Source organism: Trachemys scripta, chromosome 3 (genome assembly GCF_013100865.1).
Source record: "Trachemys scripta elegans isolate TJP31775 chromosome 3, CAS_Tse_1.0, whole genome shotgun sequence".
In the NCBI taxonomy this organism is placed as follows: domain Eukaryota; kingdom Metazoa; phylum Chordata; order Testudines; family Emydidae; genus Trachemys; species Trachemys scripta.
In genome coordinates, this window is record NC_048300.1 from 20,964,634 (window position 1) to 20,977,486 (window position 12,853).

The 12,853-nt window shown below is 43.0% G+C and overlaps 1 protein-coding gene across 1 annotated transcript in view; it reads right to left on the reverse strand.

The window, feature by feature from the left end:
* PAPOLG (poly(A) polymerase gamma) overlaps window positions 1–12,853 on the reverse strand; it is an 89,188-nt gene that overhangs the window by 26,357 nt on the left and 49,978 nt on the right. Inside the window, exons 10-14 of the mRNA XM_034764197.1 lie at window positions 7,699–7,837; window positions 7,449–7,521; window positions 7,246–7,366; window positions 6,665–6,749; window positions 5,453–5,506 (exon numbers count right to left, since the gene is read on the reverse strand). Of these exons, the coding sequence (XP_034620088.1) occupies window positions 5,453–5,506; window positions 6,665–6,749; window positions 7,246–7,366; window positions 7,449–7,521; window positions 7,699–7,837 (472 nt within the window). The remainder of the gene's footprint in view (window positions 1–5,452; window positions 5,507–6,664; window positions 6,750–7,245; window positions 7,367–7,448; window positions 7,522–7,698; window positions 7,838–12,853) is intronic.

Sequence of the window (12,853 nt, forward strand, 5' to 3'; positions counted from 1 at the left end):
ACTCCTGTCCAGGCTGCCTGTGTACGGCTTCATGAGCCATGGCATTAAGGGGTAGGCTGGGTCCCCAAGGATCACGATGGGGATGTTGAAATGCCTAACGGTTACTTTCTGGTCCGGGAAGAAAGTCCCTTCCTCCAGCTTTCGAAACAGAGCAGAGTTCCTGAAGACGCGAGCATCATGTACCTTTCCCGGCTATCCCACGTTGATGTTGGTGAAACGTCCCTTGTGATCCACCAGGGCTTGCAGCAGCATTGAAAAGTACCCCTTGCGGTTTACGTAGTCGGTGGCTTGGTGCTCCGGTGACAAGATAGGGATATGGGTTCCGTCTATGGCCCCGCCACAGTTTGGGAATCCCATTTCAGCAAAACCATCCACTATGATTGACAGCCACTCCAGTACGACGACGACGGATACCAGTCATAATATACCATCGCCTACCAAAGGGCAAGGGGCTGGTGCAATGCAGCCCTACGGCTGCCAGCCCCACGGCTATTAGTCATGCTACACCGTCTACCGCCAAAAGGCAGTTAGCAGCTGCTGCTGTGTAGCAATGCAGTCCCACGTCTGCCGGCACCCAGAGGACATATGGTGACGGTGAGCTCAGCTGAGCTGAGCGGGCTCCATGCTTGCCGTGGTATGTTGTCTGCACAGGTAACCCAGGTAAAAAGGCGCGAATCTATTGTCTGCCGTTGCTGTGACGGGTGTGGGGGGAGGGGCCTGACGACATGTACCCAGAACCGCCCGCGACACTTTTTTGCATCATCCGGGCATTGGGATCTCAACCCAGAATTAAAAAAAAAAAGGCGCGAAAGTAGTATCTGACGGACTAGGGGAAGGAGGGAGGGCGGTCCGAGTGACGACATGGCGTACAGGTACAGGGAATTAAAATCAAGAACGGTGGCTGTGCATCAGGGAGAAACACAAACAACTGTCACACAGAATGGTCCCCCCAAAGATTAAACTGAAAACCCTTGGTTTAGCAGGCCGTTGATTTGACGGAGGGAGGGGGAAGCAAATGAATACAGAGCAAATCTATTTTTTACATCTTAAGACGACGGTGCAGCGTGACTGATAGCCCTCGGCATCTTTCTGGGTGCTTGGCAGCAAATACTGGGTGCTTGGCAGTTAGTGTATTACGATGGCCTTCAGGCCTATTGCACAATCTGCTGCTCAGGGAAGACTCTGCTAATGTGCGATGACCCAACTTGTAATAGGACGGTTAACAGTCGTAATACACCATCTACTGCCAAAGGGCAAGGGGCTGGTGCAATGCAGCCCTACGGCTGCCAGCCCCATGGCTATTAGTCATGCTACACCGTCTACCGCCAAAAGGCAGTTAGCAGCTGCTGCGTAGCAATGCAGTCCCACGTCTGCCGGCACCCAGAGGACATATGGTGACGGTGAGCTCAGCTGAGCTGAGCGGGCTCCATGCTTGCCGTGGTATGTTGTCTGCACAGGTAACCCAGGTAAAAAGGCGCGAATCTATTGTCTGCCATTGCTGTGACGGGGGGGAGGGGCCTGACGACATGTACCCAGAACCTCCCGCGACACTGTTTTGCATCATCCGGGCATTGGGATCTCAACCCAGAATTCCAAGGGGCGGCGGAGACTGCGGGAACTGTGGGATAGCTGTGGGATAGCTACCCATAGTGCAATGCTCCGGAAGTCGACGCTAGCCTCGGTACTGTGGACGCGGTCCGCTGACTAGAGCACTTAGAGCATTTTATGTGGGGACACACACAATCGGCTGTATACAACCGATTTCTATAAAACCGGCTTCTATAAATTCGAACTAATTTCGTAGTGTAGACATACCCTTAGAGAAAGCACAGGAAACCCAACGAACCCATTATAACCACCAAGCAAAGCTTCGACGGTTCCAACCAGGGGATCAAGTGATGGTCCTGGTGCCCACAGCAGAAAGTAAGCTGTTGGCCCAGTGGCAGGGACCCTATGAAGTGATCGAAGCCCTGGGAGAGGTAAACTATAAGGTGCGGCAGCCAGGCCGCAGGAAACTGGAACAAATTTACCACATCAATCTTCTAAAACCTTGGCATGATCGAGAGGCATGCTTAGTCACCCAGGAGATCCTTCCCCAGAAGGATAACTTACATGAGCAAGTGAGGATATCACCCGACTTGACGCCGATCCAAAAAGATCGAGGCAGCCGACATGATTAATCGCAACCGAGATGTGTTCTCTACAAAACCGGGGCTGACGACTGAGACCTATCACCATATCCGCACGATCCCCAGAGCCAAGGTAACACTGAGACCCTACCGAATCCCAGCAGCTAAAAAGAGAAGAAATCAAGGCTGAAGTAAAGAAAATGTTAGAATTAGGGGTTATTGAAGAATCTTAAAGTCAGTGGTGCAGTCCAATTGTTCTAGTGCCTAAACCTGATGGTACCATGAGATTCTGCAATGACTTTTGCCGACTGAATGAAGTATCCCAATTTGATGCATATCCCATACCAGGCATCGACGAACTGGTTGACCGACTGGGTAGTGCCCGATTCTTGACTACACTGGATCTGACAAAAGGGTATTGGCAGATTCCCCTGACCAAAGAAGCTAAAGAAAAGACAGCGTTCTCCACCCTGGATGGGCTATTCCAGTACACTGTCCTCCCTTTTGGGCTACATGGGGCCCCGGCCACATTCCAGCGCCTCATGGATAAGCTGCAGCGCCCCCATACTAGTTATGCAGCCGCATACTTAGATGATGTCGTCATCCATATGTCAGACTGGGGATCCCACTTGGAGAAAGTTGAGGCAGTACTGTGCACCTTAAGGCAGGCTGGCCTCACTGCTAATCCTGCTAAATGTGCCATAGGGCTAGCAGAAGCTAGGTACCTGGGATATAGTGTAGGGAGGGGCATAGTGAAGCCCCAAATGAATAAGCTAGAGGCGACTGAAAACTGGCCCCGGCTGACCCGAAAGAAGCAGGTCTGCGTGTTCCTAGGGGTGGTAGGCTACTACCGATATTTTATTCCCCATTTCACCACTAGGGCAAGTCCCCTAACAGACCTGGTGAAGGCCTGAGGTCCAGACATGGTGAAGTGGACCGATGCAGCAGAGGGGGCATTCATAGACCTTTGGACAGCCCTCTAATGACCCTGTACTCATAGCCCTGGACTTTAACTAGGAATTTATCTTACAAACAGATGCTTCTGAGGTGGGGTTGGGGTCAGTTCTGTTGCAAATGGTAGGAGAAGAGGAACACTTGATCCTCTACCTAAGCAGAAAGCTTCTCCCAAAAGAACAGAAATACGCAGTAGTTGAGAGAGAATGCCTTGCTGTCAAATGGGCCATGGAGACACTGTGCTATTACCTCTTAGGCCGGCGATTTACTCTTGTGACGGACCATGCACCCCTCCAGTCGATGCAGCGGAATAAGGAAAAGAATGCAAGTGGTTCTTATCCCTCCAACCGTTCCAGTTCTGCATACGGCACAGGGCTGGATGCCACCATGGCAACGCTGATGGTCTGTCACGAGCACACTGCCTGGCATCCCAAGTTGCCCAACTCTATGGTGTTGAGCAGAGGGGGTGGGAATATGTGATGGGGCAAGGCCAAATGGCTACAGTGAGGAACAGGTATGTTAGCCCCAGGCTAAACAATCCCTGGTACCATGGTAACCAAATGGCAGTTGTTCCAGGGTAATCGAGACAACTGGGGCCAATTAAGATCCTTCTAGAAAGGAAGAGAGACAGCTAGATTGATTGGGACACCTGAAGCCAATTAAGGACTGGTTGGAACTAGTTAAAAGCCTCCCAGTTAGTCAGTACGGTGTGGGTGTCAGGAGCTATAGGAGGGAGCTGTGCTGTTGGAGGAACGAAGTAGTACGAATCCATATCAGGTGCAAGGAAGGAGGCCCTGAGGTAATTGTGAAGAAGATATTGAGTGGGGGCTGCTGTGGGAAAGTAGCCCAGGGAATTGTACACGCCCTATTTCCAAAAAGTCAGCTTTCATAGCTGCTAAGTTTAGGGTCCCTGGGCTGGAGCCCGGAGTAGAGGGCGGGCCCGGGCACCCCCCTCCTCTCCCTGATTAATCACGGATACTGGGAGACAACAGACTGTGTGAGCGAGGGTTGTTTCTCCTCACCTCCCTTGCTGGCTTATGATGAAAATGGCTCAATAGACTGTGAGCTCTTCTCTCTAGATGCAAGGGTATGTGGAGGGTCACAGTGAGTCTCTGAGGCTAGCAAAAATCTGTCATGAAACGCAGGACCCACGGAGTCAAGGACAGAACTTTGTCACACCACACTTCATTAGAACAAATAGAAATAGGTTAGAATATAGCAATTGGTGCCAACCAATTTTTTCTTGAATTGCTATTCTGATATAGTGTTCTCACACTGAGTCCTATAGATTAGTTTAAAGCTGCTAGTGTTCTGCAGCCTATTAAAAGCTTATGGCTACACAACTGTTTTTGAATCCTGACTGCTTTTAGCTCTGAATAGAAACGAGCTTGATTTGAAGGCAATGCTGTTGGCTAATCTAGGAAAAAGTCTATCACCATGTCAGTGTTTAAATTCTCAGCCTCAGAAGTGTGATCCCATATCTAGATCTCAGAGAGATGGTTGATTACTGAAACAAGTCCCTATAAGAACAAATCATGTGATATGGTGATACTATAACTACTGAAAAATTATTTTTGAAACCGAAGCTTACTTGTAAACTCCAGCATACACTTGTAATTCAGAAGAAAGTAATAAGAGAAATCGTGCATTTGGAAAGACATTAATTGAAGAGCCAATTTCAGAGCAGTGACCATACAGCTGCATAACATAAGAGCACCAAACACTCCCCACTTGCTTCAGAGTCACCATACCAATGGAGCTTTTTAGACAGGAGCAAGGTTTACCCAGGGCCAAAAACAAAAACAGAAAAACACTCAAACATTTTTCCTTGTATGCTTTTACATATCATCTATGTCCCAATCCTTTATCATCTTTCAAATTCCTCATTAATCAAACTTCTGCCCAGGCCACTAATACTGATCAGCCAAAATTTATCACTAACATTAAAAATGGTTAGTTTTATGATTAAATTGGTCACTTGATGCATTATTGCTCTCCACTGTGTGTTTTAATTTCAAGTTATCTGGTGCCGATAGCATGTCTTCTTCTTGCATACTGCCAAACAGTCGGGCAGCACTTGTTTCATTTACTAGCACCCATCATTGCTTGTGGTGTTTTGAGAAACTACACCAGAAGGTTGGAGGTTTAACACTTATCTACCTTTTCCAAGAAAATTATAGAAAGCTTTTCCACATTTAGCATCCATACCTGTGTGTTCAAATACACTACCATAGTTAATTCCAAGTTGTATAGTTTTAGGCAAAGGAGAGTTTAGTGCTCCGCCATTTCCCCCATTACATGAAGAAAATCCAATTCTAAACCACATTTCAAATTAAAAAAGAATAAACCCATATTTAAGAATGACATACCATTCTAAATGATGCTCTTCAGTAGAGGCACTAGCAGTCAACACAATATAATGCCTGAAAAACATTAAAATATTTAGCCCGTCTCTGGGATCAGAGAGCTTTGTCGTCAAACTCAGAATAGAAAACTCACTGCAACAATTCCAAGACTTCTTGACATGAAAGAAGTCCTGGATCATACTTTCCCAGAACTATGAAAAATAAATCTACCCTGGATAGTTGTAACTGAAAACAGATTCAAAGATCACATTCCACTGAACCCAAAACATACACATGCAATTTACTCTTGTATTAGTTCATTAATGTATTATTATACCTTACTGCTTAACCACCCATCATCTAGCATTATACTATATTTTAACAAAGGAACAATCCTAAAACATTAATGCAGTTTGAAAGTTTAATCTCTCCAAACCAATGGAATATTTTAACTGTTCTAGGATGGCTCTTAAAAGAACTCTAGTTATGTACAACCAATGCGTTCTCTTTGGAATAGGTACTTATGTGTCTGGGGGTATATCTACACACTTATGGTGGTATGTAGAGACATACGTACATACCTGTACATATGTAAAGACACTGCATGCCCTGCTAGCATGGGTATGACTTAGTAGAGTAAATGTTCTACACACCTGAAGCCCTATGGTAGGCTCTCATCCACACAGTGTTTCCCACATCTACATTATTTTTAGTTGCTTAGTGTCCCCCCTGCCGGAGCCCTTCCCCGCTGCCGGAGCCTTTCACTGCCACATGTAGCTACATGTGTAATGCCTGTACTCTACATGACACCATAAGCTAGGAGTTATGCTCTTTAGGGTGAATTAAGTAATGCTTCTTCATAGATTCAGGATAAATGTGGGGAATGGTTCAGTTATTTCAGCCTAAATGGAAATAAGCCTCTTCCAATCCCCTTTTCTTCAAAACTATTTTCAAGCCACATTTAGAGGTACTGCAAACATTTCTGCATAGTATAAAAGTTACAGGTTCTTTCACTGAAGAGTAGTTTGCATTTTACTTTTACTGCATTCTAATTCATTGGGCAGAATAGGGATGGGAGAAAATGAAGTCCCTACAGGCAAACAGCAAATTATGGTAGTTGTACTAACCTGGAAAATTTTTCCTTTTTTTTTTTAAATTATTAAATCACAGCAAAAAATTTATTCCAATTACATTGTAGTTCAAAATATTTCAAACAGACAATGGATTCATACATACTTGTACTTTTGAAAAAAGTTTGGTGGTTCAAGGAGTTTTGGCCAGTCTGATTTTCCTTGGAGAATTTCATCTGTGACAGCAAGACCTATGTTTAAAAAAAGCTTGCTATGTTTTATTTTTGTAGACAGTTAACCTGACCAGGTAAGCACATTAAATTTCTACCCAGATCTTGGATACCAAGTCCTCTGAGATCTATCAATGAAAATAAATAAATAAATCTATATGAAAGCTAGTAATTATCATCCTGCACTGTTCACTAAAGGATAGAACAAATGTGAATTCCTGCCACTGCACAGAACTGGGTCACCTACTACCGTAATCTCAATACATTTTGGAAAGTTGACCCTCTGCATCACCATGCTAGTCCAAACTGATTCCTAGAAGTGAGAAACAGAAGAGACTTAGCTCATCTCTTCCATCCTCCCGCCAGTGCAGGATTGGTTCTCACAGCATATAATTGTTTAACATGTAAAAGTGTTTTCTTCTAAAGGAAGAGATTGAACAAATTTTTACTTGGCATCTATTTATTACAAATCTTTTTTATATCCATAAAAAGTATGAAGAGGTTTGAAATGCCTTACCTTGCTTGAACTCCTCTACCATTACTGCTCGTGTTGAAGTAGACACATTATACGTAGAGTTCTGCTGTGGATAGGCTGGCGTGATTATGGGCATTAGATGATATCTGTCAGATGGGTTTACCTATGGCATTAGAATGGTTCAATTAGTGTGTTTAAAGTGATTATAAATTACCAGTAAGTAAGAAAATACATTATCTACATACCCTAGGGTCCCAGACTGGCAAATTTAGATTGCTATCTTCAGGTTGTTTGAGCAACACAGGATTTGGCCATTCCCTGTACAAGAGACCAAAGAATGACTTATGTATAGTTTTGTCCATTTAAAGTAATTTTTTTTTAAATTACACAAAATGAAGACAATTTAGCTTAAGTCTAATTAAGTGTAGAACTAGTTTGACAAGACAATGCTTAGCTAAATTTTTTTGTTTTGCTATAAGAAGTGTTTAAACTTACCATTTTGAAAAAATTAGGAAGAATTTGTGAATTAGAGTAGATGCCAATGCATGTGGATAGAGCTGACATGTTCTTGCTACCAGCATCGCCCAGGAAACACCACCAAGAAATCCCAGCACATTGGAATAAATACCACGTCCTAGAATAGATACATTTTAAAGTTAGCCTTTATTTTTAAAGTGTGCAAGTATGTTTCCTTCCAAACTTAGAGCTCTAGAAAAGATTTCCAAAACTGGTTACAACTCAAACTTTACAGATTATACTTATATTATGTCTACTTATTCATATTTATAAGCCAAAAAGATATTTGATTCCAGTTGCCCTTCTCTCACAGTAAGATATACTGAAGGCCCCATTCATACTGCCAATTTGCAGAACCAGTGCGCTCTTTGGCTGTACTCATTTTGCACTGTTCTGGCGGCTGGAGAGGGGAGCCTTTAAAATTTGCCTTCCTTTTCAAGACTTGTGGTTCAGGCCCATCAGCCCCTATCACATGAAGAACAGAGACAAGTGTTGACAGTGTATTTGTAGCTGCTTTAGTCAATGAGTATTTTCATCAGTGTTTTCCAGGCAGCCTTCCTCAGACCCTAGTCATGCCAGGGAAGGAAAGCATTTGTAGCCAGATTCAGCAACTCATCTCCCTGACTTCACAGGATTTCAGGTCCTGCTCAGAGACTAGAGCTGGTCAACATTTTGAAAGAGGCCTAGTAAGAATTTTCTCATTAAATTTTGTGAAAGCTTTGCCAGTTTTGGATCAGCACTATCTGAGATCCCTCCTATCAAGGCAGATTGCAATTCTTTCCCATCTCAAAGATCATAGAATGTTTCCCAAGTTAACATATATAGTCTGGTGCACATGATTACCCATGGACTTTTCCATCCTAATATTGTAATATTTCATGCTGACCAAGATCATAGGCTAGAGATTGTAATTTTCATTCAAAGACCATTCATAACACTTCACATTGTTCATAGGCAAGACAAAATAATTAAGAGTAGCCATTGCTATCACAAAGCAGCAACAAGTCTAGAACAGTAACAGTTCTCAGTTATCCATTTAAACATTAGCCAGACTCAGACTGGTTTACTTTTAGAAGTCAGACAAGATTAAGTCTGTTCAGGTCAATAGAGTCATCTATCAAACATCCAGTTTACTGCTCCAATTTATTTCAATTCCCATAACATTTATCCTGAAGGCATTAATTTTGTGTCTTTTTTGTTGTTATACATGAAGGTTACTCACTTGTAACCCAATTTCTCTGAAACTGACTCTGCATATTCACTTTTGTGATGTGCCATCATAGAATACCAGGGTTGGAAGGGACCTCAGGAGGTCATCTAGTCCAACCTGCTGCTCAAAGCAGGACCAATCCCCAGACAGATTTTTGCCCCAGATCCTTAAATGGCCCCCTTAAGGACTGAACTCACAACCCTAGGTTTAGCAGGCCAATGCTCAAACCACTGAGCTATCCCTCCCCGCTGTGATGGAACTTTCTGGTAGTATGGCTGGTAAGTGCCTACATGCCTCTCATACTAGTCCCCTCAGTGTTCAAGCATGTTGTAAGGGTGTGGCTATAAAAAGGAGCCTGGTGTTTAGCACTTGCTCAGTTCCCCCCACAACTAGTGCAGGGTACATTAGTATTACTTAGTTAGGACTCTGCAGAAGAGGGGAAGATCGGTGGAGAGCATGAATATGCAGAGTCCATCTGGAAGAACTCCGGTTACTTTCATTCCTTCTTTGAATGTCCTCTGCATATTCCCACTCTTGGGGTTGACAAGCAATATTCAAAGGATGGAGGGACACAAGGTCCTAATTAAATAGAGATTGAAACATTGCCCTGCCAAACTGAGCATCAGATCTATCAGATAAATCTAAAAGCATAAAATTTAGTGAAAGCGTGAATTGAACACCAAAGTGGCAGCTTTATATATCTCAGTAAGGGGGATCATATCTAACACACTACGGAGGTAGGAACTGCTTTAGTAGAGATAGTTCTGAGACCCAATGCTGGAGAGAGAAGATTCCTTATAAGTTTATATTCTGTCTAACCAATCTAGACAATGTCTGCACAGAAAAATTGAGGCATTTGCAATTTTCAGCACAGTAAGTGAACAGTTTTGGGGAAAACCCTAACCTCCTAAGTCCTGTCTAGACAGTAAAATAAGGAGATTTTAAAATCTAAATAATGCAATCCAGATTCACGTATCAACATGAGGTTAGGGGAGGAGGAGAGAAACGGATTTTCATGTTAACTAATTATTAGTTTAGGAAGAAATATGGGGTGAAGCTAAAGTGCCTCCTTGTCTTTACAGAAAATTGTAAGAGGAGGGTCAGCCATCAAGGCCTACAATTAACTAATTATTCTAGCTGAAGAGATTGCTATTATAAAGGCTGTTTTTAATGGAGAGATGAAACAATGAACAATTTGAGAGATGTCTAAATGTATAGCCATAAAATGTATTAATGCCAAATTTAGATAACCATGGAGGAACTGGATTTCTTAATGATGGACAGAAGATCAAAAACCCTTTAAAAGGTTTTTAAAACAGTCAAGTGAAAAATATAGATTTACCATCAGTAGGATTATGAAAGGCGGCTATTTCCACAAGATGGACCTTAAGCAAAGAAATAGACAAACCCACACATTTTAGGTGTACTAGAGATATTCTAAAATACATTGAATTGGAGCAAATACTGGATCAATAGCCTTATCAGACATATTTTCCATTTAAAATCATAACATTTTCTAATTGACGGTTTCCTAGAATTAGGACATGCTGCACTTCTACAGAACAAGATCTTTCTAGATCTGTTAAAGTCCTATTGCCCAAAGCAGTTAGATGTAACAATTGGAGAGCTAGATAAAGAACTCTCCCTCTCTGCTGGGACAATAGGGCTGGTGTTACTGGTAGAAGTTTGCATTTCCCCTTGGAAAGAAGAATTATGTGGGTCTACCATTGCGGTCTCAGCCATGCCAGAGCAACTTGCATAATTTTGGCCAAGTTTGATAGATCTTTTTCACTACCTTTAACATTAGTGGGAAAGGAGGAAAGGTATACAGTAAACTGGTCCCCCAGCAGAGAAGAAAGGCATCTGTCACTTGAACAAAAACAAAGGAATTTTGTATTGAACCTGGTGCAAAAATATCCATGTCCAGAAAGTCGCAAAGGCTGAAAATGTCCTGAACTACTGAGTCCTTTACTAAGCACTCAAGCATCTTAGTCTAATCTCTGTTCAGCTTGCTCATGAACTGCTCGTGAGCTCCCACTACATTCAGGGCGATCAGAGACTGTGTAGAATACACCAATTCCATAGCTTTCTTGCCTCCTTGCAAAGCTGAGATGAACGTGTGCCTCCCTATTGGTTCACATACTACATTGCTGATATATTTCTGTGGTGACTTGAACCACCCTGTCCTGTACTTGTAGGAGGAATGACTTGACAGCCAGAAAGATGGCCTTCAGTTCTAACATTCATGTGCAAGTGTGACTCTTGAGAACTCCGGAGACCTTGAATAGATTGAGATACCCCTCCCCCATCCCTTCTTGGATACATTTGATATAGCTATTGCAGGAGAGTGGGGGAGGTAGAATGATACTCCTCTGAGAGCATTCTCTAGGCTCAACCACTATAGTAAAGAGGCTAGTGGCTTTTTGGGGGGAATGGTGATGACTTTGAACATACTGTCCAGTCTAGGATTGGTCTTTTTCTTTGGAATCAGAAATAATTGTAATAAACCCCTTGGTTCCAGAGCTTTTCTAGGATCTCCTCTATTGCTCCTGCCTGTAACAGTTTGTATTTGTGGTCTTAGTACCCTCTTGTGAAATGGACCCCCTAGAAAGGGAGGAGTGAGGGGGGGTTGTAAGGAGGAAGGTGTTCAAATTGGATGGTATACGCCTTCCTTTATTATGTCCAACATTCACCTGTTTGAAGTGATTTTTACGACTCATGGAATTCTGAGAGACTTCTCCTAAAACAAGGATAAATTGATCCAGGATTGGTTCATAGCGCTCAAATCTTATCTCAAACCTGCAGCCTAACATAAGGCAACAAAGACATAGCTGAAGAATTCTTCATCCTCCTGATGCTTGAAGGCTCTCTTCCTCTGCTAAGACAAAGGAGGACTATTGTTGATGCTGATACTGTTTGAGTGTAGTAGGATGAAGGAGGGTAGTATTGCTTATGATATCTAAACGTGGGGCCAGGTGACCATCTAAAGGATTGAAACACTCCCAATGATCTTGCAGAAGACTGTTTCTTTTGTCTTTTCTAGAACTTCATCAGTTTTGACACTACATAAACAGTCACCCTTAAAAGGAAGATCCTCTGTTCTAGGCTGTCTCCAGAAGCAGAGAAGATGATCTTAGCCACATATCTGCAGAGATCAGTGAATGAAGGAATTGATCTGGACACAGTGTCAGATACCTCAGATGATGCTTTAAGTGCATGTTTTGTGATGTTCTGACTTTTTAGGAGGGCATTAGCTAGTTTTGTTGATCTCTGGAAGATTTTTAGTGAAAAGGGAGATAGTTTCCCCAAAATGGAATTGGTACCTTGACATGACTGCTTAGTAATTGGCCACTTATGTTCAATTTTCTTCCTAGAGAATTAACTCTGTCCCTTCTCTTTGACAAGGAGTAAATGACCAGTTTTGGATCATTTGACCATAGCTGATACAACGAGTCAGTCAGTTAAGAGGAAGGTGTACAGGAAAACAGGAATCTGATATGACTTGTCAGCTTTCTTTGAAACTGGCTGATAGGAATAAGGGTTGGATCATATTGATTTATCTGGTTCCCAAAGTCCATCTAGTATTGGTAAAGGTACTTGATTTCTTGAAGTGGTATCTAAAATGTCAAAAACTGGGTTGGTGACCTCTTCGAAAGCCGCTGAAGGTAAAATGGTTATCTACCTGTAATGTATTTGTTGGTCTTCAAGATGAGAGTGCAGATATGTATTCCATTCAGGTGCGTGCGTGCCCAGCACACTGATACTGGTGACCTTTGCTTAGCACTACCTGTCAGGGTGGCACTCTGGCCCCTCATAGCCCTCCATTGGCTATTAAAGTGCAGCACCACCCTGACTTCCCTTAATTCCTTCACACTGAACAGCAAACTGAGACAGAGTGGGTCCTGGAATAGACATCTACACCCA